Below are 26,689 nucleotides of genomic sequence, written 5' to 3' on the forward strand. Positions count from 1 at the left end.
ATTTACAGCTCCTCTAGACCCATCTTTTGTTTATTTATTGTCTCATTACCACCCTCCTTTTACCTTGAACCATCATTCCTTTTGTCATTTAATCACTCCTGCCCTCTACCCTGTCACAGATGTCCCCTTTTACTCTTTCCTCCCCCCGCCCCCTTTTTCCCTGGCTTTGTACTTGCTTATAAACTGTTAAATCTCTAACTTCTTCCAGTACTGATGAAAGGTCATCGACCTGAAACATTAACTCTGTTTCACTCTCCACAGATACTGCTTGATCTGCTGAGTGATTCCAGCATTTTCTCTTTTTATTATACATTAAAGGGATTTCAATATCCAGGGTCAGACTGTAAGGAATCTGCTTATGTAGGTGATGTTTACAGAACGAGAACATGTGATGTGAGGAAATTTAGAAAACTTCCAGGAAATGCTTTTACACCTGCCCGTACACACACCTCCATGTGCATTTCTACACAGACCCAAGACTTCAGGCAGTAAGTCCTTCTAATGGCTGATCTCCGTGTTGTAATTTCTATGTAATTCTATGTAATTCTATGTAATTCTTTGCTCAGTGGTAGCACTCTCACCTGAGTCAGGAGGTTGTGGATTCAAGTCCTACTCCAGAGACTTCAGCACATAATCTAAGCTGACACTTCAGTGCAGTACTGAGGGAGCGCTGCACTGTCGGAGGTGCCGTCTTTTGGATGAGACCTTAAACCGAGGCCCCGTCTGTCACCTCAGATGGATGTAAAAGATCCCACGGCACTATTCGAAGAAGATGATGTCCTGGCCAATATTTATCCCTCATCCAACATCACCAAAACAGATTAGTTGGTTATTTAACTCATTGCTGTTTGTGGGACCTTGCTGTGTGCAAATTGGATGTTGCATTTCCCTACATTATAACAGTGTCTACAATTCAAAAGTAACTCATTGGCTGTAAAGTGTTTTGGGACATCCTGAGGTTATGAAAGGCCCTATATTAATGCAAGTTCTTTCTTTTCTTTCTAAATGCTGTCCCCAGTCCCCGGCACCCACCTCCAAGGGCATGCTCCCCCTGGAAAAGGATCTAATTTTTACATGAATGGTGCACTCTGATAAAATTTAAACTATTTTTAACTTCACAGTTGATAGATTTTTCATCTAAAAAAATTATAGGAAAAATTTGTGCTATTTGGCTTCATATCTATTCAATAGATCAAGCAGACTATCACTTCTCCAAAGGTTACTTCAACAATCACTTTCCTCTTTATAGAGACACTCCTCCAGCTCCAGCCCCTCCCTGAGGTCACATGCACACGTCTTCACCCACAGTTTAGAGTCCAATCCAGCAAGAAGGAACAGCATCACCAACACTTAGAAGACCATCAGATGCAGAACAGCAGTAATCTCTTGGCCAAATCACTTGGGTAAGCTGATTTTCAATCTCAGTGTATAAAAGTGTACAGATTTGTATACACATGGCTAAACAAGTGCAAGTACTCAGAACTATCTATCTATACATATATATATATATATACACACACACATGCATTTGCATGCACACTGCTATCCATATACTCACATCCTCTTACACATTGTTGTGGACTCAACCATGCATATAAATGCATATCCATTCACACACACCCACACACACACATATACACATTTGTATACATGGGCATTTATACATGCATGGCTACACAGTGACAATCACACACCAACATGTGCACACTACATAGAATTACTTAGAACCTACAGCACAGAACCAGGCCATTTGGCCCAGCTAGTTTATACCAGTGTTTATACTCCAGAGGAGCCTCTTCCCACTCTAATTACCTCTTCCCACCTTGCCCCCACATCCCTCCATTTCCTTTTCCCTCCTCCCTTATGTATACATTAAACATTAGCTCACACAAAACTCTCTCTTCTCACTCTATATACACAGAACAATCCTTTTAACTCGAGGCTGTCATGAGTCGAGCAACATAAAAGGAGTCGCTGGATAAAGGAACTCTGGGCTGCGCTTAATTTTTTTCCCACACTTTTCAGTCAGAGAGTTTAAAACCCTTTGTATTTACATAACTTAAGGGAATTTTGGTCTAGAATGCACTTAATTTATTCCCCCCACCACCTCCACTTCTCAATCAGGTGGATTAAAAAAATAAAAGTCCCATTCAAATGTGTAACAAATGCAGAGTCAAGAGTTAGTCAGTTGGGAACATACCGCAAATTTGTGTAATACATACATGGACACATGCATGCAATACACCTGTTTGTCTCTCAGGTACATTTTTGCATTTCTAGAATAATGGACTTGAATGTAGGGAGCATGATTGGCAAATTTGCAGACGACAAAAAATTGGCCGTGTAGTTGATAGTGAAGAGGATTGCTGTAGACTCCAAGAAGATATCAATGGGTTGGCGGAGTGGACGGAAAAGTGGCAAATGGAGTTCAACCCGGACAAGTGTGAGGTAACGCACTTAAGGAGGGCAAACAGTAAAAGCGAATACGCAGTAAACGCAATATATTGAGGGGGTAGAGGAAGTGAGAGACCTTGGAGTGCATGTGCACAGGTGGCAGTACAGGTAGATAAGGTTGTGAAGAAGGCATATGGAATGCTCTCCGTTATTAGCCGAGGTATAGAATACAAAGGCAGGGATGTAATGATGGAACTGTATAAAATGCTGGTAAGGCCACAGCTGGAGTATTGTGCGCAGTTCTGGTCACCACATTACAGGAGGGATGTAATTGCTCTGGAGAGAGTGCAGAGAAGATTTACAAGAATGTTGCCAGGGCTTGAAAATTGCAGCTACGAGGAGAGATTGGATAGGCTGGGGTTGTTTTCCTTGGAGCAGAGGAGGCTGAGGGGTGACTTGATTGAGGTGTACAAAATTATGAGGGGCCGAGATAGAATAGACAGGAAGTACCTGTTTCCCCTAGCGGAGAGTTCAAGAACTAGAGGACATAGATTTAAGCTGATTGGCGGAAGGATTAGAGGGGACATGAGGAAAAACTTTTTTACCTGGAGGGTGGTGGGTGTATGGAATTCGCTGCCCGAATTGGTGGTAGAGGCAGGGACCCTCAACTCTTTTAAAAAGTATCTGGACCTGCACCTAAAGTGCTGTAAGCTGCAGGGCTATGGATCGGGTGCTGGAAGGTGGGATTAGAATGGACACCTGGTTGTTCTTCGAGCCGGCGCAGACATAATGGGCCGAAGGGCCCCCTTCTGTGCTGTATCTTTTCAATGGTTCTATGGTTCTAATTTGGAGTGTAAGTGACTCGACCCTGACAGGTGTCTGATGTTCTCTCCCACAGGAAAAACTTGCTCCTTATCGATCAGGAGTGGCTTTCTGATTTATTCAGGCCTTTGAGAACCTCCGCTGGTTGGATACAAGATTAAAAAGCACAGTCTGGGCTTCACCGTGGTGCTGACCTACAGGGGACCGGGGGAACCGCAAGGCCTGGGTGAGAATTAACAACAGCCGGACACATCTAACGTGTCAAACTGAGAATAATAGAGCAGGGAGGGGACGGAGCAACAAGGTCTTCCGTGCTTTCAAAGGGAGAACAAGGACTGATATCATGGATTCTGTGACCCAGAGTAAACTCCAGACATGGTTCATTTCAACAAAAAAGGAAATAAAAAAATACATTTCAAAGAATGAAATGAGAAGTAAAGTCATTCCTTCCCTTTCTGCTGGGGAACCCTATTCAAGTTATTCACACAGTACAGTTCCCTGATTCCTTGGTAGGCAAATGCACTTCCTATATATGGCATGGAGCCACACAGACCAGGACTCTCACTTCACTTGATGAAGGAACAAAGCTCCGAAAGCTTGTGATTTCAAATAAAGCTGTTGGACTATAACCTGGTGTTGTGCGACTCCTTACATTTGTCCACCCCGGTCCATCACCGGCATCTCCACATCATCTCCATTCTTTGACTGTGCTGATCTCAGTTGGGGCTACATTTAGCCTCAGCTTCTCTGCGTCTAATCTGTCCTTTCCCTGACCTGGGAGCAAGAAACAGGGAAAATCATCCAGGGTTCCTGTTCTCTCTTGCTGGCTGGTGACCCCTCCTGTAAAGCACTTGTGTCTGATGTCAGGTGAGGTCAGGATCGGGGTTGGCTGTGATGCTGCTCTCGCCCCACTGGTCAAATAATCTGCTGACATACCTAAAGGGTGAGGTACTGGAGGACTGCCCCTGATAGCACAACCATACCCAGTAGGAGTTAGCAACTTCAGGAGAGGAAGAGAGAAACAGAGAGAAGGAAAAGTTCCACCATGTAAAGTGTAAAGGAGGAGAGATGGAGGAGAGAGAATGAGAGGTAAAAGGGTTTAGTTAGTAGAGTGCAAAGGGCCTGTTAATCATTGGTAAAGCTATTTCATAACTCTGTTATTTCTGTGTGTAACAGAAAGCCAGAATGATGCAAAGAACTTGTTGGTATCAAAATAGGTTCATGGATATTGTGTAGGTCTATGAGTTAAACAGGATTGAACCAGGATTTGTACTGCATGTGATTCTGACAGGTCTTTCAACCTGTACCGTACACTGGTCAACACGAAAATAACTTTAGAAAGAATTGTCACAGGCTGCTAACAGTGTGTTATAGCTTTTTATTTTTGGGTTCATTGAGATGAGAGATGTTAGTGCTGGGGAATGGGTTACTTCCCATTTGGACACAGTCACCATCAAGCACTCTTAGGGCAGGTGCAGCACGGATTTTATACAGAGTAAAGTTCCCTCTAGACTGTCCCTTCAAACAATCCCAGTTCAAGTACAGCAGTGGTTAGACATAGAGTAAAGCTCCCTCTAGACTGTCCCTTCAAACACTCCCAAGGCAGGTACAGCATGGGTTACCCAATGAGTAAAAACTCCCTCTACATTGTTACAACAATGTTTCTGAGTGTCAATCTCAGAAGATCACCCCCCTACTGCACAAATGTGACATTTGTCCATTTCCCATACCAGTCATCTCGTGCCCTCTCTGAATGTGATTACAAATTTTGTGGCAAATTAGGGGCAGCTTTTTGCTGAGGGCCCATGGCCACTAAAATACTTGACAGAGACTATCCAAACTCATTCCACATGGGACCCTTACAGCCCGCAGAAAGGAGACTTTCATCCCATCAGTTGAATCCTAAAGGTAAATGGTAGAGTGTAAGTAAGCTCACCGCACCACCCGTTAAAAGTTTTAAAATGGGTTTAATATATTCCTTTGACAAATTAAGAATCTTTATAAAAGGTGCACCGTGATTGTGAGGAGAAAGTCAGTATGATACCTTTTTAGTTATCTTCTATACTTGTTGTGATGTGACTGGCAGTGACACCAGAAGCAGCATAACATTGGTATGGCAAACAGGATCTTTGACTACCTATTTTCCCACTACTTGTATTGCTCCAACAGTCGTCCTGCGTCCCCTGCATCTCTTAGGCCCTGAGCGAGTGCTGCCACTGATGGGGCAAATGCCCTATCTACTGCTCATGCTGCCCTCAGTGGACATTGCTGTTGTGCTCATTGCCACACTTGTAACACAAAATAAAAATGTGAAAGGACATTGAAGACTGATGGAAACAAAGTGCACAGAGGTACAAAGAGAATATTCAGTCTGGAAGCATTGGGCATAATTGACGTTCCAGTAGTATATAATTGATACACAGGCTCCATCTGCTGGAAGTGGTGGGTCAGTGTATGTGGGATAGCAGGACTTCTGTTTGACTCAGTACCACTCCCTGCATACTGTTTAAAAAGTAGGGTCAGCATCCTGTTGGCTAAATGAACACCAGCACTGCCTGGTGTGGTACTAGGCCAGACAAACAGAAAGGTTTCAGCAGGTTCAGTCCCTGATCTATGCTGAGTTAGCTAATCTCAATGTTCCTCGGCTACTGTTTGTGTGTGCCTGTGTGCAAATGTATGTTTGTTCATGTGTGAAAATGCATTTGTGTGTCAACGAGTTTGTCGTGTGCGCCTGAATATAAAGGATGATTCCAGAATCCCACATTCCCAGCAGGGAAGCTGCATCGCAGGAAGCATGTGATGGAGACAGGGCTGCAGCATTGTTCCCCGATTCTCCAACCCCTCCATTCCGTGTGAGCTAGCTCACCGTTGGGAGGGTGCATTTGAGGAACCATCCCTGTATTTCTGACCAAGAGTTTGTGAGCTCTACCCCCTGCTCGTCTAACCTGTATCCCTTCCCCAAACCTTCTTCACTCTCAGCCCCAGGCTCTGCTCCTTATCCCCCACTCCTCCTTCATACCCAGGGATAGACAAGTTCATTTCTGTCAGAAGCCCAAGTTTGATTCTAGGACTCTGTGGGATGTGAGAAGAGAAGCTGCATCTGGTGCTGTTTTCATTCAGATTCTAGGATTCCAGCATCTGTGAGCTCACTCGCAACAATTACGTTGCTAAAATCAAGCTCTCATATTCCAACACAAAACCAGTTTTCCGTAAGGCTGTGAGTCTACAGCCAGGAAGACAGATTTACCAGTGTAAGAGATAGGAGCTGGCTCAGGGGAGCCAGTCTCCTGGAAGCTGAATCAGCTTGGCTCCAGTACCAAAGCAACTACAATAACAACTTGCATTTATATAGTGCCTTCAACGTAGGAAAAAGTCCCGAGGAGCTTCACAGAAGCATAATCAGACAAAATTGACACCGAGTCAAAGAAGGAGACCTTAGGACAGCTGACCAAAAGCTCGGTCAAAGAGGTAGGTTTTAAGGAGCGTCTTAAAGGAAGAGAGAGAGATGGAGAGGTTTAGGGAGGGAATTTTAGAACTTAAGGCCTAGACAGCTGAAGGCAGGGCTGTCAATGGTGGGGTGAAGGAAGTTGGGGATGCACAAGAGGCCAGAGTTGGAGGAACGCAGAGATCTCAATTTTCTATGCCCCTTTTTTCCCTCTCTCTGTTCAGACTTTCATACTCTCTTTTTGTCATCTATGTAGCTCTCTGTTTGTCTGTGACTGTTTCTCTCACTCTATCTCGCTCTCTTTCTGTATCACCTTCCCCAGTCCCCTCTCTTACTCTCTCTAAGCCTCCCCCAGAATTTCACTCCTCCCCTGGCCGGCTGTAGGGTTGGAGGGGGTTACTGAGGATGAGGAGGGGCGAGGCCACAGAGGGATTTGAACACGAGATTGAGAATTTTAAAATCGAAGCCAATGTAGGTCAGCGAGCGCAGGGGTGAGGGTTGAACGGGAATTGGCGCGAGTTAGGATACGGGCAGCAGAGTTTTGGATGAGCTCAAGTTTATGGAGGGTGGAAAATGGGAGGCCGGCCAGGGGAGGAGTGAAATTCTGGGGGAGGCTTAGAGAGAGTGAGAGAGGGGTCTGGGGAAGGTGATACAGAAAGAGAGCGAGATAGAGTGAGAGAAACAGTCACAGACAAACAGAGAGCTACATAGATGACAAAAAGAGAGAGTATGAAAGTCTGAACGTCATCCAGAGAGGGAAAAAAGAGGAATAGAAAATTGAAAAATAAATAGAAAGACGGAAACAATTACAAATTGTGATACAAGCAGAGACACAGTTTCAGGAAGAGAGTCACATTTTTTTGTCTGTAAGCAACACACTCGTATATAGATTAAGGAAATGATACATTTATGGGGGTCGCACTCCACAGACAGGAAGCTGTGAGAGGTGAGCCAGCAGATGGAGCCATCACCCACTCATGTGTCTGGTCAATCCCAATTCAGTGAAGTAAGGGTCAATTTCGGATGCGGCAGGCACTCAGTTATCTGGGGCCATAACTAGGTAATTTGGGGAAAGTAGCATTCGCTGAACACACATTCACCATTATTCAGTAACTAGAAATTAATTCAACTGGTGTCAAGAGATAGCTGTGGATTTCAACTCATTTTAAACGGTTACCAGTCGGCTACTCAGTAAGTGAATTTGACTGCAGTCTGCTTTCGTGAGATTTAATCTAATTCTTTTATAGACATTGTGATCATTCATGATTAGACCATTTCCTACCTAAAGTGGCGGAAGGGAGGGGGGCGGGGGGGCTGTGTGTCACCAGCGATCAATCCAGTGACTGCAGGAAGGTTATTACACAGAGAATAATGGATACCTGGGAATGTCATCTTCTCCTCAGCAGTGAGACGCGGACAATTTATTGATGTCACATCAAAGCTCAACTTCATGCTGGCGCTCGTTTAGTTTTGATTCTAGGAGATCATCATCCATGAGCTGGCTCCCTAGCTTTACAGTATTAAGCAATAAGGGAGCTAGATCTAGCAGTGCAAACTGACAGACACCTGGCTCCCAGAATCTAAACTAACCGAGCAGCAGTATATAAAATAGTTAATGATCTTGAAAACTTTCCTCTCTTCACCCTTGCAACATCACAGACATCAAAAATGCAAGACAAGATTCCAAACACATGGAGTCCTGGCTTGTGCTACTGTATTAGGTCTCAAGGCCACACTCATCAAGCCTCAGCTGTGATGGTCTAGGCACATATTGAGGATGACTGACCACCCAAGCTTACCTTCAAGTCCCACTCCCAAGTGTTACAAGGGCACATTGAAAAGGAACCTAAAGAACTGTGAGACCAATGTGGAGTCCTGAGAGCAGCTTGCTATAAAGTCAGATGGCAGAACGCCATTCACCAAGATGCTGCCACTGTGAGAGATAGCACATTGACGTTGCACAGTAGAAAAGTAAATGAGAAAGGGAAGAGGAAGACAAACTCTGGATTCATCTATATTAAATATCCGCTCGCATATTGGGCTAGTGAGCCAAGCAGGAGCTTACGAGAGGAGACACATCACCCCAAGGCTCGGACTATGACCTGATCAAGGTGTCATCATCATCGCGTTGGAAAATTAACAATGTAGAACAGTGGATACCCAGGAGTGGGATACTAACTGGAATATAATCAAAGTGTTCGGATGATTTATATATAGAATAACGGATACCCGGGAGTGAGTTAAAGGCTGGAATCTAATCGAGGGAGTCAGATGGTTTATATATAGAATAACGGATACCCAGCAGTGAGTCACAGACTGGAATCTAATCGAGGGAGTCGGATGGTTTATATATAGAATAATGGATACCCAAGGGTGAGTCACAGACTGGAATGTAACTGGGCAGCAAATTGTTTTTGTCTACAAATCTCAGTGATGTTATAACACCACAATGTGGAATTTGGTAGAGATTCCCCTCCAATTTACTACCTCCTCTTCTGAAGATGTTGACTCTTAATTTGATTTAGTTCTGTGGCCTGCTGTTACTTCTGCCAAATGACCATTCTACATTTGTGAGCCTAGACATTCAGCATCAGCAGGTTTATCTGATTGGCCGATGGAGGCATCCCACCAGAGCTTGATCTTCCCTCACCGCCTGGTGTACTCTGTAGCAAGAGCCGTAGGCTGGTGATGGGAGCACCGGCTGATTTTTCCCTTCCCTCGTCCAACGGCACCGAGGCCAATTGTAGCTCTCCTTCTGCTGGTCCAGCTGACCACAAAGATAAATACAGATGTGGCTGGACATTCGGCCCTTCCATAGAAACCTACTATCCCCCATCCCAGCACTTAACTGCCCCTTGAATGATTTGAGTTTTTGCTTTCACTCCCCTAACCAGAGACCATTCCGGGTATTAATCATTCTTTATGTGAAGTGCTTCCTGACATCGGTCCTGAACTTGCAATTTATCAGTTTGCATATGTGTCCCTGACCAATGAATTAAAGTGGGTCCTTCCAGGTCTGTATGGGTTAGGTCTACACTGGTTGGTGTCTTCACCAAATGAGCCACCGGGGGAGGGATTTCCTACCCATTATTATCGATTATTTGTCATTGATTAACCAACCATCCGTCCTTGCATCCACAGAATTCATAGATACCATCAGGAAAGCAACAAATTAGTCAACAAGAGATTGATCTGTTCATGGAATGGAGAGATTGAGTTTCTGTTTGTAACTTGCTCCCACTAGATCCCAGCTCAGATTTCGGATCGTGAGAGCGGTGAGATTGTGGGTAGTGTGAGAAGTGAGATATGGAGTAGATTTGAGAGTTGAGATCTTGGGTTGTACCGGGGATGAGATTTTGAGTAGGTTTTAGAGATGAGAGTTTGGATAGTGAGAGAGGTTAGATTCAGATAAATTTGAGAGCTGAGATTTTGGAAGTGAAAAAGGTGAGATTTCAGGTAGATTTAACAGGTGATATTTTCCAATAGTGAGGGAGGTGAGATTTCAGGAAGTGAGAGAGTTGAGATTTCAAGTAGATTTGAGAGGTGAGATTTCAGGTAGAGTTGAAAGGTGAGTTTTAGGTAGATTTCAGAGGGGAGATTTCAGATAGAGGAGTGAGATTCCAGGTAGATTTGACATGTGTCAGGGATGGTCCCAGGATCTGTAACAATGATAGAGAGATTGATGATATGGGGCTGCAGTATTCAAGGGAAACTGTGGTTCTGTGATTGACAGACATAACAGGGCCAAATCACAAACTCACAGCCAATGGACTATGGACCTAAGTGTGAAAACTGGCCTTAGTCCCACCCCCAGGGATCTGAACAAATATCCCTCCTAACACCAGTTCAGGGGGAAAAAACTACTGAGAAAAGCATTAGCGTATAGCAATCAGGACGACCATCAGAGACAAAGAGAAAGGAAGAGAGAGAGAGAGAGAGAGAGAGTGAAAGAGAGAGTGAAAGAGAGAGACAGGAAAATAGAGAGAGACAGAGAGTGAAAGAGAGAACGTGAAAGAAGGAAATAAGGAAACGGAGAGAGTGGAAAGTGGAACAGAATGAGAGAGAGGGAAAGCGAGAAAGGAAGTGAGAACATGAGAGAGAAAGCAAGGGGCAGAAAGTGAGTTTAATGATTGCAAACCAGAAAAGAGACAAATAAAATAAAAAGCTGTGGAAGAATTAAGTACAGGAGTCAGAAGACAAGGAGAAAGGTGAAGAAAAATCATTTTTGCACTTGCTGAACAGGCCACAAAAGGGGGAAAAGACCAGCTGCAAAAACAACGCAAAAAGCTGGGTCTCAGTGAGCACTGCGCTCTGCTGAGGTGAGCCTGTGACTCAGTTGTTCTGGGTTAATGCTAGTGCTGGCTGCTCTCTTTGTGCCTTCAGGTCCTGCTCTGCAATATCTCATCAGCAGTTCTCAGTGAAATATTAGTGAGACTATATTGTATTGGACTTCGACTTGTGACAGAAGATTGAAGGTAAAGTGTCTTTGATGCTGTTATTACTTTAGCCTTTTGTGTTTGGAAATAATCGAAGTCATGGGAGATCCTACATCAGGCAGGCGGCTCTGTGTAAACTGGGCTGCAACTGGTGTAATGTGAACAGAAAGTGTCCACTGACCAGGGAATTAAATCTAAATGATCCAGCTAATGAGAAGAGGATTCATTTGTATGCTACTTATAATAAAATCATAAATATGAGTATCAGATCATGTTTATAGTTTCACTATTAGTATCAAATAGGGAAATATGTCCTCCTGCAGTGAATGTCTCTATTGTTAATAATGGTTAGTTTAAAAGGTTCCATTTATGCTCACTGATAGTGAAAGTACTGGACTATAGCCGATTGTTATAGTCACAGCAGACTGCTGTGAGATCCACTGGCAGTCACAGATACAAGGCAGTGCTGGCACTAGCATCTCAGTACAGTGTAGCATTGGCTGTGTGAAAAGGTTCATACTGTTTCCACTTGAACTGTGAAAAACATCCAGCAGTAGAATTAGATTCTACCCTTCCAAACCTGGGCTGGGGCTGCAAGGAACATTCTGAGCTGGATAACCACTGGGATGAAGTACTGGTGGTTATAGATCTGACACTGGTGGTGGGAGCAATTTGAAGGGATGAACTAAGAGTAAGTCACAAGTGTTTTGGTACGACATTAAGGTCGATTAGTTTAAGTGAGATTTTTCCTATCGTCTAATACACTAAACACACCCAGTGACAACACTGCAAGGTATAAACAGTACGACTGTGGTTTGCAGCCTGGAGTGAAGTGTTACATTTTGGTAGGAAGAATGAGGAGAGGCAATGTAAACTAAATGGTACAATTCTAAAGGGGGTGCAGGAACAGAGAGACCTGGGGGTATATGTACACAAATCTTTGAAGGTGGCCAGATAAATTGAGAAGGCTGTTATAAAAGCATATGGGATCCTTGGCTTTATTAATAGAGGCATAGAGTACAAAAGGAAGGAAGTTATGCTAAACCTTAATAAAACATTGGTTAGGCCTCAGCTGGAGTATTGTGTTCAATTCTGGGCACCACACTTTAGCAAGGATGTCAAGACCTTAGAGAGGGTGCAGAAGAGATTTACTCGAATGGTACCAGTGGTGAGGGATTTCAGTTATGTGGATAGACTGGAGAAGCTGGGGTTGCTCTCCTTAGAGCAAAGAAGTTTAATAGGAGATTTGATAGAGATGTTCAAAATCATGAATGGTTTTGATAGAGTAAATAAGGAGAAACAGTTTCCAGTGGCAGAAGAGCCGGGAACCAGAGGACACAGATTTAAGGTGATTGGCAAAAGAACCAGAGGCGACGAGGAAACATTTTTTCACACAGCGAGTTGTTATGATCTGGATTGCACTTCCTGAAAGGGAGGTGGAAGCAGATTCAATAATAACTTTCAAAAGGGAATTGGATAAATACTTGAAGGGAAAAAAATTTACAGGGCTATGGGGAAAGAGCAGGGGGAGTGGGACTAATTGGATAGTTCTACCAAAGAGCCAGCACAGGCACAATGGGCTGAATGGCCTCCTTCTGTGCTATATCATACTGTGATACCTCACCATGTCCAGATAACAGCCTGATATGCCCAGGAACATTGAAATACATCCAGAAATCCCCACAGATAGCATGATAGAAATTATAGCACATATGGTGTCACCATGGGTGATGTTTGCCTTGTAGAATGGGGCCCCGTACAATGGTTTGGCTTGGGGCCCCTACATTTTACTAGACGATGATACTAAATACTACTTACTCAATCTGGTGTCAAATCTGCACACGTACGATCGTGAATAGTCATGCTCGCAATAGGTAAAATAAAAATAGTTGACAAAATTATGAGGGATCAGCTATTACCATTGGACCGGTGTCCGTTTGCTTGGGGTCCCGGGTTACACGGTTCTAAGGCTGTCCCTGCAAACTGCAACTCCAACTGGAGCTATCTGGCAGGATTGTCCTCTCATTCGTTGCTGGGTTTGTGCCACTATTGGGACAGGCAGCTGCAGATAATTGGGCAGGGACCCATGCAACAGGATCTCGCACATTTTGCACATCGATCTTCCACCATCAGATGCAGAAAGTGCCTGTCCAAACACGGGTGGCGGGTATTCTAATTAGGTGGTAATAACAGAGCAACATCAAACACCACATTTCCACCTTGGCAACACTGAATGTTGGGAAGCCTATATAGAACAGGAAGCCAGTGTATACAACAGGCGGCCTGTGTATACAACAAGCATCGAGGGTATACAACAAGCGTTCAGTGTATACAACAGGTATCTAGTATTGTATGCAACAAGTTTTCAGTGTATACAAGAAGCGTTCAGTGTATATAACAAGCAATCAGTGTATACAACGCATCTAGTGTATAGAACAAAGTGATCAAGCGGTCAGTGTATACGGAGGCATTCAATGTTTGTAAAGACATCCTGTGTATACAACATACATACAGTGTTCCTAAGTGAGGTGGAACGCCAGAAAAAAAATTAAATGGCCAAACTGGGAGAAAACTGGGAATTAAGCAATTTCACTGAATTCTGAATGGACACAATTGAAAAATATTATGAGATGCATTTATAAAAGAAACAAGAATTTCAGACAATTATTAACACTGGATTATCATTCCTAGGGAATTCCACACGTTAGGAGATAAAGATGGAAAATGCATCTGGGCTATTGAATTCTTTGGCACCCCCAGCGCTGATGGTGTTGGCATCTACAGCTGAAAGCACCAGAGGTACCACCACCCTCTGCCAGCAGGCCCGAACCTTCGCTGTGCCAGTCACAATGGACAAAGCCCAGATTCCTTTTCTAAGTCCTTCCTACACGTTGGCACCGATGTATCATCAGCCTGATCGGCCCAATGTAGAGTACCCACCCCAGCTCCTGCACCTGCACCCACAGTTTAGCATGCTGGGATATGGTGCGATCCGGTCCTTCCCGCCGTTTCAGGAGGTCGAGCGTTTCCGCCCTGCCTATCTTGCATCTAAAAGACTGAAGCACCTTCCGAGTGTGGAACCTCCCCAGATCAGATATCTCGCCTCGGACAGAGACTTTAAAAAATACAGGACTCACATTTCTCCTGGCTCCTTGGCAGCTGACAAACCCAACACAGCAGGAGGACTGGGAACCACCTCCAACTCTGACATCATATGGAAACATTCGCAGCAAAACAGATCTAAAAGTAAGGAACAAACATTCATTGTTTTATTTGTTATTCAGTTTTTAAGAGAACAGTGTGGTTAATTTGGTTGAAGGTGTTTCAGGAGCTAGTGGAGTGAGATGCTACATCCCATTTACACTGAGGCTCTGGGGAAATAGGCAGTGTGCAGAAAACGTTCAGTTCAGTACATTCCAGGGTCCATTGGCAGCCTACCTCTCCATCGCCCATGGTTGACCTGCTGCTCTCCACCTCCAGTCATGGCCTTGCCCAACTGTGGCATGTTTACTGAGCTGAGTTTCACTGCTAATTCCCTCTACTTTTCTTGATCTCTAAGAATTAAGATAATGGATTGATATTTGGAGGCAGGCTTATCCAAGCTTCCACACAGCAAGAGCAAGGGCCCCAGTAAAATAGAAATATTTGGACCTGTAGTTTTTTCCTCCACTTGGCAGTTGCCCACAGCAACCTGATTGACACCCAAAGCTCACGATGAGGTGGGAGATCATGTGATGAAACCTCCAGAAATACATCCAACCATAGTTGGCAACCCTACTCTTCAGTGGGTTCAGTGGGTAGCACTCTTGCCTCTGAGTCACAAGTCTGACTCCAGAGATTTCAGCACATAATCCAGACTGGCACTTTAGTACAATACTGAGGAGAGTGCTGCACTGTCAAAGGTGCCAACTTTTGGATGAGACATTAAATCGAGGCCCTGTCTGCTCTCTCAGGTGGACGTAAAAGATCGCACGGCACTATTTGAAGAAGCGCAGGGGAGTTTATCCTCAATCAACATCACAATATTTATCCTCAATCAACATCACTAAAACAGATTATCTGGTCATTATCTCATTGCTGTTTGTGGGTCCTTGATGTGCGCAAATTGACTGCTGCGTTTCCTACATTACAACAGTGACTATACTTCAAAATTACTTCATTGGTTGTACTGCACTTTGGAACATCTTGGGGTTGTGAAAGGCGCTATATTAATGCAGGTCTTCCTTTACTCATACTGCTGTCTGTACATTACTTATGATGTGGAGATGCCGGTGATGGACTGGGGTTGACAATTGTAAACAATTTTACAACAACTATAACTTGGTGTTGTAAAATTGTTTACAATTGTACATTACTTAAATATGGCTGCATCCCTGAATATGTTGGAAATAATCGCCTGAATAATAATCTCCATCTGTTTTTCAAATGGGCCTCATCAATTTACAATTAACTTTTTGCTGCCTTTATAAAAGGAAACAGTTAGCATTCTTATTTCGGAGGGTTTTGTGTTGCAATCTAGATTTCCTATTTAATTTTCCACATAACCATGTGGTTTTGAACTGGGTACTGAATATCTGGGACCTTGCCACAAAAGGGTTAAGAAATGTCTCTGGAAGTGACAGAAAGGATGCTCTCAGCCTCATCCCTGTGTCAGACCCACAGGAGAGATCCCCATCATTGAAATTCTTTTGTCCGTCCAGATCGGACACAGATTGTGTTAAGTGTGAAATGAGGCCCATTTGTTGTGGGATTGTTCTCATGTAAGTCTGTTATGTTGTTAATTGGCTGTGAGAGGGGTGACTGGCTGGGTTCCTGTAGCTCTGTGGGTTGCCTTTCAGGATGCAGTCTCCGTATCTAAGGGCTGTACCCACATAGATGATTGCTGTTAGGGGTGGGCCCTCAGCTGCTACTGTGACTTGTCTAATTTTCAGACCTCAACACCTCCCCCACACCGCTTTTATTCCTGAGACTCTTCAGTGTGGAGCTGGCTCTGCATTTGAAGACCTCCTGATTGAAGTCCATGACATTAGAGGGATTAGTGGGATGGCTTAGTAAAACTACTTTTGTATTAAACTGCAGTATCGGCTTGTCAGAGTCAGATCAGTTTGCACTTTACTTACGTCACACAGGAAAACACTGCTTTGTAGTTATTTGAATAAGTTGCCTGTTAAGGGAAACATTGGTTTTATAGAGACAATTCAGCTAGTTAGAGCTAGTTCAATGGCTTTGGCTTCCTGTAGTTACAGGCATAGTGCCAAATGTGATCAGCGTATGCTAATAGTGATTGGTTTCAGTACACACTGATGGAGATTGGTGTATATTGATTAAAGATCAGCACACACTGATGGCGATTGGTGTATGTATTGATTGAGATCAGCACACACTGATGGAGATTGGTGTATGTATTGATTGAGATCAGCACACACTGATGGAGATTGGTGTATATTGATTGAGATCAGCACACACTGATGGAGATTGGTGTATATTGATTGAGATCACCACACACTGATGGAGATTGGTGTATATTGATTAAGATCAGCACACACTGATGGCGATTGGTGTATATTGATTGAGATCACCACACACTGATGGCGATTGGTGTATATTGATTGAGATCAGCACACACTGATGGAGATTGGTGTATATTGATTGAGATCACCACACACTGATGGAGATTGGTGTATATTGATTGAGATCAGCACACACTGATGGAGATTGGTGTATATTGATTGAGATCAGCACACACTGATGGAGATTGGTGTATATTGATTGAGATCACCACAGACTGATGGAGATTGGTGTATATTGATTGAGATCAGCACACACTGATGGAGATTGGTGTATATTGATTGAGATCAGCACACACTGATGGAGATTGGTGTATATTGATTAAGATCAGCACACACTGATGGAGATTGGTGTATGTATTGATTGAGATCAGCACATACTGATGGAGATTGGTGTATATTGATTAAGATCAGCACACACTGATGGAGATTGGTGTATATTGATTGAGATCACCACACACTGATGGAGATTGGCGTATATTGATTGAGATCACCACAGACTGATGGAGATTGGTGTATGTTGATGGGGTTCAGTGAATAAAAATAATAGGATTTCACCTCCCACACTAGAATGCGGGAAACACCATACGTATATTGTCATCCCCACATTTACATCCTGCCCCTACCTCATTACACTTCTAAACCTGCAATGTCATCACATGTACAAATCTGAGTTGCCTGCCAGTCAGTCTCACTTGGTCTCATTGATAGAATTAGATTTTGACCACTACGATTGTGTAGTGTTCAAATACAGAATGTTACCTGGGCTAAAAGGGTTACATTATGAGGACAGGTTGCATAGACTAGGCTTGTATTCCCTCGAGTATAGAAGGTTAAGGGGTGACCTAATTGAGGTGTTTAAGATGATTAAAGGATTCAATAGAGTAGATGGAGAGAAACTATTTCCTCTGGTGGGGGGAGTTCAGAACAAGGCGGCATAACCTTAAAGCTGTTGAGGCTGGGGGTCAATTGAAAATTTCAAAACTGAGATTGATAGATTTTTGTTTGGTAAGGGTATTAAGGGATATGGACAAAGCGGGTAGATGGAGTTAAGATACAGATCAGCCGTGATCTAATGGAATGGTGGAACAGGCTCGAGGTGCTGAATGGTCTACTCCTGTTCCTATGTTCCTATGTAACATGCTACAGCAGAGAGCATGCTGTGTGCCATCCCTGGGAATCATAAACTGGCAGGAGCCGCTCTGATCCCCCGAAGAAGCACAGCCCCCATTTGCTATTTGTGGACACTGACTTGAGGGGGCACATAGAAACCGACCACCCAGACGGGGTGCCCCAGCACCCAGGGAGCAGTAATTGCGCCTAAAGGCAAGAATGGCACGAGGGAAAGAAATTTTAAAAAACACAGAATTTGACCTGCTGGAGGTCACTGCAAGCAGTGGGATTTCTCATATTGCCCCTGTCAGGCCCTCTGGTCACTTTCACACCCTCTTTGTCCTCTCGTTTGTGACTCTTCCTTTTCTCATGGAAACAAAGGGTGAGACTGAGGGGAGGGGGTGAACCACAGCGAGGGGGGGTGGGGGCGGGCGGGCATTGTAATGGCCACCTGGTGGCAGGGTGGGCCGGATGATGGGGAGGAGATGAGCTGTTAAAGTTAAAATGGCATGTTGATTATTTTAATGCTTCTCTCTTCTCCTGATTGATGTTTTGCGGGCAGCCTCTCTTAAAGCAATTGGGTCCCCTTTTGTCCTGACTTCACAGGCTGGTTTTTAATTTACTAGATACACACATGCTCCAATCATTGCACCATTTTCACCTTCAGTTCCCCCAACATAAAGCAGTTTTAGGATAATTTTGGATTGGTCTCGAGCAGCGAGAAAGAAACCCCAGTTTAAATCTTGCGTTCACATCTAAGGGGGCTGAAATTCTGTTCGTAAAAATTAACAGGAGAATCCCTGCTTCACGCTCCAAATAATGAGCAGTTAACCAAACTACTTTCTCAGAAATTGCCGGTTCAAAGCCGTGATTTTGTTAGCAGGTCGCTAATTATGGAGATCAGGCTTTCTTAGATTTTGTTTGCTAGAAATTGAGTTTCATACGCTAAATTCATTTGATTTTTAATTGTCTTACACTAGTTAGTGAACAGCAGGAAAGGTTAAAAGTCAGGAGCAGGCTGTTAGTAATAACGCTTTGTTAGTGCTCTGTGCTCTCATTGGCTGCTCACACCAACTGATACAACATATTTCAATTAAAAAGCACCAATCAGTCCTTATTCAAGAGAATATCTGACTATTTTTTACACTTTCGCAGCGCAAAGTACTGAAGCTATGTAAGAGTTTTACAGAGTCAATAATTTGAACTAAATCTTTGATTGATTTTAGTCTCTTATTTTTCTCCCTCTAATTTTGCTGGTTGAGTTTTCAGTTGCTAATTTAAAAAAATTCGTTTAACATTTTTCTCCCTCCTGCCCTGAAGCAAGGGGTTGGTCCAAAGGCACCAACAGCCCTCCTGTACCCCATCCACAGGGCCATGCTAACTCTAGACAATGAGTGCCAGCAGGCTATTCAACGCAGGGAGGCATCATCACCAAGCCTGATCCTGTCTTGACCTGTTATCTGTGTGTGTACACTTTCCTGCAGGGTTACTGGACACAGATTAGGAGCAGGAACTACAACTGATTTCTCTCTCTTTAGTCCAGGCCACTGAGACCAATTGTACAAACCCAACTACTGTCTGGCTGAGATCAGGTTACTCAACATAGACCGGAGATCAGTCCTTGGAGCTTTGGGGTGATGTGGTTTAGTGCTACACCAGACAGCACCCTTACTACCAGGATATTGGGGAAACACCTGAAATATTGGCACGTATGTGTACAAAAGGCTGAAGCTATATAACGTTTTGTCAGTAATTTCTACTATATTTGTGTCCTCGATATTCTACAAGCAAACAGCCATTTATACAGCGCCTTTCAATTCCTCATGACATCTCAAATCACTTCACAACCAATGAATTATTTTTGAAGTGTACTCACTGTCATGTAGGCAAATACCACAGCCAATTTGCACATAGCAAGATCCCACAAACACCAATTGAGGTGAAGTTTTTAATATTTGCACTCAGGATATGGATAACATTGGCCAAGGCTGCATATTAGTCTAGTTCCAGTTCATATTCTAGTCTGACAAGGTGGTTGGGGGCCTTCTTCTTGAACCGCTACAGTTCTTGTGCTGTTGGTGCTCCTACAATGCTTTAAATTCCAGGATTTTGACCCAGCAATGATGAAGGAATTGCAATATATGTCCAAGGCAGGATGGTGTGTGGCTTGGAGGTGTTGTTGTTCCCATGGTATTCTCTTTCTTGGTGGTAGAGGTAGCGGGGTTGGGAGGTGGTGTCGAGGTAACCTTGGTGAGTTGCTGCACCCCTCCAGGTGAGTGCTGACTATCCCATCATACTTCTGACTTGAGCCAACTCATCTGTTTCTGATGGTCTTGCTGCTGCTTCTAACATAACGTACTTCACATATCTACGGGGACTAACGTTTAAAAAATGATGCAGTGCTGACAGGTTTCCTTTTCTTCCCTGGTGTGGAATCCTCCTCTATTCCATTTGGCTGAGAGCTGGTGAAGGCCAACAAGTGAGGATGGGCAAGTTGGTGGAGATTTATTGTCTTTGCTGGGAGACCAACACTTGACTAACGGAACCAAGAGGAAAGTGGGAGGAGAGTTAGAATTGTACTGGTGGCCGGACGAGTGTTGGGTGATTGGATGACATTATGGCCTTGACGGAAACCTGGCTGATGAGTGATGATATCTTCCCACTTAATGAAGCCTCCCCACCTGGCTATATCTTCCACCACTTGCCCTGCCCAGACCGCTGCAGTGGAGGTGTGGACCTTATCACCAAATCGCACCTTGGTCTGTCCCCCTACTCCTCTGACATCTTCTCTTCCTTTGAGCATCTCACCTTGTTCCAACCCCCTGCTCTCTCTTTTAAAATCCTCGTTCTCTACTGCCCACCCAAGTATCAGGCCAAGTTTCTCATCGAGATATCCTCACTGCTTTCCTCCCTCAGCCTCTGCACCGAGCGACTTCTCATCCTCGGTGATTTCAACCTCCATCTTAACTCACCATGCTCTTTCTCCTCTGAGTTCACTGCCCTCCTATCCACCCTTAATCTCTCCCTTCATATAAACTCCCCTACCCATATTCATGGCCACCCCATCGACCGTGCCATCTCACATGGCCTCCCTACTCCCATCGTGTCAATCATGGATAAGGCCATCTCTGATCACTTCCTTGTATCCCTCTCCACCCACATCCCCCTTCTCCCTCCCAACCCCACTTCCTTCTGTGTCCACCCCTGGAAAAAACTCTCCCCCCAAGTCACTTACAACAGCACTTTTAAAATCCTAACTGCCTAGCCTTTGGCCCTCCATTCACCATGACATTTCTGCAGCTACCGATCTGCTCAATCACACCCTCACCTCCATCTTTGATGCCCTTGTCTCCATTAAAACCATTACTCTCTCTCACCCTGGTCGCTCCCCCTGGTATGCGCCCCATCTCCGCTCCCTTAAGTCCAAGGGATGCAGACTTGAATGTTTATGGCGGACAACTGTTTATCTCTTCATCACCAGATCTGGCTGGACCACATAAAGCACTATCAGGTCCTGCTCTCAACCGCCAGAACTGCTCACTATTCCAGGATCATCCTGGAATGCAAAGCTAACCCATAGCTTCTCTTTTCCGCTACAAACCGTCTTCTTAAGCCCCTCTCCCCGCCCCCTCCACTCTCACCTGCAAAAAAAAGTGTGAGGAGCTCATGGACTTCTTTGTCACTAAGATTGAGACCATCTGTTCAGCTGCCTCTGCCGCTTCCTTCCCTTCCCCTAGCCCCGCAACCAAACTTCCCCTATGGTTGCCCCCTGCCCTAGCCCTGAACTCACATCTTTCTCTAGTTTCTCTCCTATCTCCCCTCATGCCCTCTCTAAGCTCATCTTGACTATGAGACCCACCTCCTGCTCCCTCAACCCTATTCCCACCCAACTTCCCTTCCTGGCCCCCATGTTAGCTGATATTGTTAACGGTTCCCTGTCCTCAAGTACTGCCCCCCTCCCCTTCAAATCTGCCGTCATCACGCCCCCTCCTCAAAAAACTCACACTTGACCCTTCTGTCCTTGCAAACTATCATCCCATCTCAAACCTCCTTTTCCTCTCCAAAGTCCTTGAACGTGTTGTCACCTCCCAAATCCCTGCCCATTTTTCCTGCCATTCCATGTTTGAATCCCTCCAATCAGGTTTCCGCCCCTGCCATGGTATCAAAGTCACAAATGACATCCTATATGACTGTGGCGATGGTAAACTATTCCTCCTCATCCTTCTCAAACTGTCTGCAGCCTTTGACACAGTTGACCACAGCATCCTCCAACGCCTCTCCTCCATCGTCCAGCTGGGTGGGACTGCGCTCGCCTGGTTCCATTCTTATCTATCCAGTCATAGCCAGAGAATCACCTGCAATGATTTCTCTTCTCGCTCCCACACCGTTACCTCTGGAGTCCCCCAAGGATCTATCCTTGGCCCCTTCCTATTTCTCATCTACATGCTGCCCCTCGGCGTCATCATCTGAAAACACAACGTCAGATTCCACATGTATGCTGATGACACCCAGCTCTACCTCACAACCACCTCCCTCAACCCCTCCGCTGTCTCTCATTTGTCACATTGCTTGTCCGACATCCTGGATGAGCAAAAATTTCCTCCAATTAAATATTGGGAAGACCAAAGTCATTGTCTTTGCTTCCTGCCACAAGCTCCGTTCCCTAGCCACTGACTCCATCCCTCTCCCTGGCCACTGTCTGAGGCTAAACCAGACCGTTCGCAACGTTGGCGTCCTATTTGACCCTAAGATGAGCTTCCGACCACACATCCGCTCCATCACCAAGATCACCTACTTCCACCTCCGTAACATCGCCTGTCTCCACCCCTGCCTCAGCTCATCTGCTGCTGAAACCCATTCATGCCTTTGTTACTTCCAGACTGGACTATTCCAATGCTCTCCTGGCTGGCCTCCCATCTTCCACCCTCCATAAACTTGAACTCATCCAGAACTCTGCCGCCTGTATCCTCACTCACACCAAGTCCCGTTCTCCCATCACCCCCGTGCTCGCAGACCTACATTGGATCCCGGTCTGGGAACGCCTCAATTTTAAAATTCTCATCCTTGCTTTCAAACCCTTCCATGGCCTCACCCCTCCCTATCTCTGTAACCTCCTCCAGTCCTACAACCCTCTGAGATCACTGCACTCCTCCAATACTTGCCTCTTGCACATCCCCAATTTTAATCGCTCCATTATTGGTGGCCGTGCCTTCAGCTGCCTAGGCCCTATGCTCTGGAATTCCCTCCCTAAACCTGTCCACCTCTCTACCTCTCTCTACTCCTTTAAGAAGCTCCTTAAAACCTACCTCTTTGACCAAGCTTTTGGTCACCTCGCCTAATACCTCCTTATGTGGCTCGGTGTCAAGTTTTGTTTGTTAACGCTCCTGTGAAGCGCCTTGGGGCATTTTACTACGTTAAAGGCGCTATATGAATGCATGTTGTTATTATTGTCTGTTTTATGGAGAAAGTTAGGTGGAGACCAAGGCCAAAAGGGCAGGACACCAGGTAGGTTGGAAAGTAGGAGAGAAGTGGCTCGGTGATGCTAAACTTGGGTTTTATCACTTTAAAGATTGCAGGAGGAAGGCAAGACTGAGGGAGGTAAGGAGTTTACGGCAGTGGAATGGTTAATCCGTGTGTGGGGTAGGACGCAGCACTGTGTGATTAATCCCAGGGCATATATAGTACAGGTTTAACATGTCTCTAAGCAGAAGTCAATGATCTGTGACTAATTAAGGCCATTCAAAAGCAAACGGACAATTGAAAGAGGTTCTGGTGGTCTATTGAAGGCGATCCTTTCAAATGGTAGTTATTGTGATGCAAGCAGCTGTCTCTCTGAAGCCCCTCCAAGTGCCTTTCTCTTCTATGGAGATTCCAGTGGCTTAACACCAGATGGGTTGATCGATTTCACAAACTCACAGTCACACAGATCCAATGAAACAGATATTTGTGGTGCGGGGGGAGCAATTGTAGAAGTTGTGGGATTTGTTTTTTAAACCAGGCCCAGCTGCTGTCATTGTGAACATTCTTTCAAATTTGACTTCAGCAAAATCAAACAAGTGCAGACAATTAACAGCATCACCACGGAAACGCCCAAAATTAGTATCTTTCTGCCGGTTTTCTCTCCATCTCCTGATGGTGCTGGCTGTTACAGGCCCACAGCTCCACAGGCTCTCACCGCTGTCTAGTACCTCACCCATGGGGCCATTCTTCATCTGGGAGCCCAGACAATGCTTGTCAGCAGGCTATTCGACCTTGGAGTGCAGCAAAGCCAAGTCTGGTCCCATCCGCACGTAGCAATTTCCAGCACGGGTGCTAGACAACGATCAGGAATGGGAATACAGCCAGTTTTTCTCTACTTAGCCCATGGGTAATAAAACCAATTGTAGCACCCCAACTGTGTCCTCAGCACGGAGCATGCATTGAACTCAGACCTGCTGGTCTTCAATGGGAGGGGTGGCAGCTCTAGTGAAATCAGAGCTGCAAAGTAAAAGTACCATGAACCATTTACAACAAAATCTAAACCACTTTTTGCAAAGAAAGAACAAACTTGCATTTATATAGCGCCTTTCACAACCTCAGGATGTCCCAAAGTGCTTTACAGCCAATGAAGTACTTTTGAAGTGTAGTCACTGTTGTAATGTAGGAAACGGGGCAGCCAATTTGTGCACAGCAAGATCCCACAAACAGCAAGTACCAGATAATCTGTTTTAATGATGTTGGTTGAGGGATAAATATTGTCCAGAACACCAGGAGAACTCTTTGCTCTTCTTCAAATAGTGTCATGGGATCTTTTACATCCACTTGAGATAGCAGATGCATCACCTGAAAGATGGTGCCTCAAACAGTTCAGTACTCTGCTTAAATGTCAGCCTAGATTATGTCCTCAAGTGTCTGGAGTGGGACTTGAACCCACAACCCAATGCTGAGAGGCAGGAGTGCTACCACTGAGCCACAACCAACACCAGTGACTGCTTGCCTTTTCCTACGAGGTTGAAATTGCACTGTGGGATATCAGTAATGAATGTGTTAACACGTGGATGAGATTCCTTTGCCCACCATTTTACTGAGGGTGATAAACTGATTATTACAATCTAGTGTGGAATTGAGCCATAGAAACAGGAAGGTACCAGTTTCAATCCCTGTGCTGTTAGCTCATCTCAGTTAACGCAGCAGTGGGGGTCCGCCAACTGGCCTCAGTCCCTTCCAGACTCAGGCTCGGCTACAGTAGTCTCTAGAGTGACTAGCCTGCCCGTGCTCAGTGTCTAGGATTATATGAATAGCCACATAAACACAGGACCGACCCCTGAACACAACACCGACCCCTGAACTCAGCACCGACCCCTGAACATAGCACCGACCCCTGAACCCGGCATCTACCCCTGAACATGGCACCTACCCATGACCCTGGCACCAACTCCTGAAAACGGCACTGACCCCTGAACTCGGCACCAACCCCTGAACACAACACTGCCTCCTGAACATAGCACCGACCCCTGAACACAACACTGCCTCCTGAACATAGCACCGACCCCTGAACACAACACTGCCCCCAGAACACAACACTGCCCCCTGAACACGGCACTGACTCCTGAACACAACACCGACTCTTGACCACATCAAAGACTCCCAGGTTGGGTACAGCACGGGCTTAATGCTGCTTCCTCAGTCCTTGGATGGTGTGCTCAATAGCGCACAGTGCAACAGGTGAACATTCCCGCTCAGTGACAGGACGAAGCTGTGCTGAGCCCTTCAACACCTGGGTGAGTAAATGCTCCTGTTGGAAGTGGGCATGTATGTATGAGAGGCCAAAGTCCTTGCGACTTTCCCCACAGTTGATTAGCGAAGGGACACCGTCCATGCTCACATACAAAGAACAGATCTGCACTCCTACCGTAGGAGAGATAAGAGAACACGAATCTAGAGGAATTAAAAATCTGGCAGAATGATGTCTCCCGTTGAACTGTGCAGATCTGCACCTCCCGAATGCAGAGTGGTACTGGTAGGTACCCTGGAGAGTCTGTCCTCTCAGCTGAATGTAGAGATGTAGCAGCAGATGGGCAAAGAGGCAAAGCTGGAAGAAAATTTGCGTGACGGTGATAAAAGGGCAAAATTAGTCAGAAGAATTCTTCTACTAATCACACAGGTTAATGGCTGCCCAATAGTGACCTGTTGGTGTAGACAGTGATTGGTAGCTTTGTAGGAACCTCCCCGCAACTGGGAGGACAACATCATTCGCAATCACACATGACCTGTGCAAACTGACATCCTAAAATAAACCTAAACTAACTCATGTTACAATCTCGGGCTGTGCCATGGAAGAGCTCCAGCTGGCTGGTGGGCACCAGGGGGGCAAATTTCCACATGGGTCTCTACCTATCATCCGCTGTAACTTCAGTGGATGGGCCGTGGAAATCCCGGAAATAGAGCATAAATTTTCTGTTTTTATTATAAATTCACTCCTAACGTGCCGCGCCTCTGGGTCACTCAGACATGTACTAAAGCTCTAAACATGGACTCCATTTGGATACGGCCCTGCCGGGCAATCCTAGCCTGGAGTTACGTCCGGCTGATTTAGCCAATCCCAGGAGCTGACCCACAAGGAGATTCTCCGATCTGCTTGCCCTGTGCAGCGGCGGCTGGGAACGAACGTGGTTGAAACATGCTGAAGAGCAGACCCTTCAACTGGGCAAACAGGGGCTGCAAACTTTGGCCCAGTGAAACAGGCATGTTATGAGGGCAGCAGGTTAAAAGCGGTAACACCATGTCACGGTAGCATAAGGGTTAAAAAGAAGCTTTGTGCAGATGGAAAAGTTAATATCAAATAAATATTCAGTGCTGATTCCTGAGCCAAATGTTAGCAGGATTGTTTGCGATTTCTGACACCCCCTGATGTTTGATGGTGTGTTCCCCTC

The 26,689-nt window shown here is 45.1% G+C and overlaps 1 protein-coding gene and 1 long non-coding RNA gene across 2 annotated transcripts in view; both read left to right on the forward strand.

The window, feature by feature from the left end:
- Positions 1–268: 268 nt before the first annotated feature.
- On the forward strand, positions 269–3,798 carry LOC137304298 (uncharacterized). The gene is made up of 3 exons (XR_010958544.1): positions 269–488; positions 1,250–1,403; positions 3,293–3,798. It is a non-coding gene; the product is annotated as an uncharacterized lncRNA (long non-coding RNA).
- A 10,001-nt stretch (positions 3,799–13,799) lies between these two features.
- Positions 13,800–26,689, forward strand: part of LOC137304299 (E3 ubiquitin-protein ligase RNF220-like) — a 38,866-nt gene continuing 25,976 nt past the window's right edge. Inside the window, exon 1 of the mRNA XM_067972844.1 lies at positions 13,800–14,343. Coding sequence (XP_067828945.1) covers positions 13,815–14,343 — 529 coding nt within the window. The 5' untranslated portion in view covers positions 13,800–13,814. The remainder of the gene's footprint in view (positions 14,344–26,689) is intronic.

Source organism: Heptranchias perlo, chromosome 37 (genome assembly GCF_035084215.1).
Source record: "Heptranchias perlo isolate sHepPer1 chromosome 37, sHepPer1.hap1, whole genome shotgun sequence".
NCBI classification, from domain to species: Eukaryota; Metazoa; Chordata; class Chondrichthyes; order Hexanchiformes; family Hexanchidae; genus Heptranchias; species Heptranchias perlo.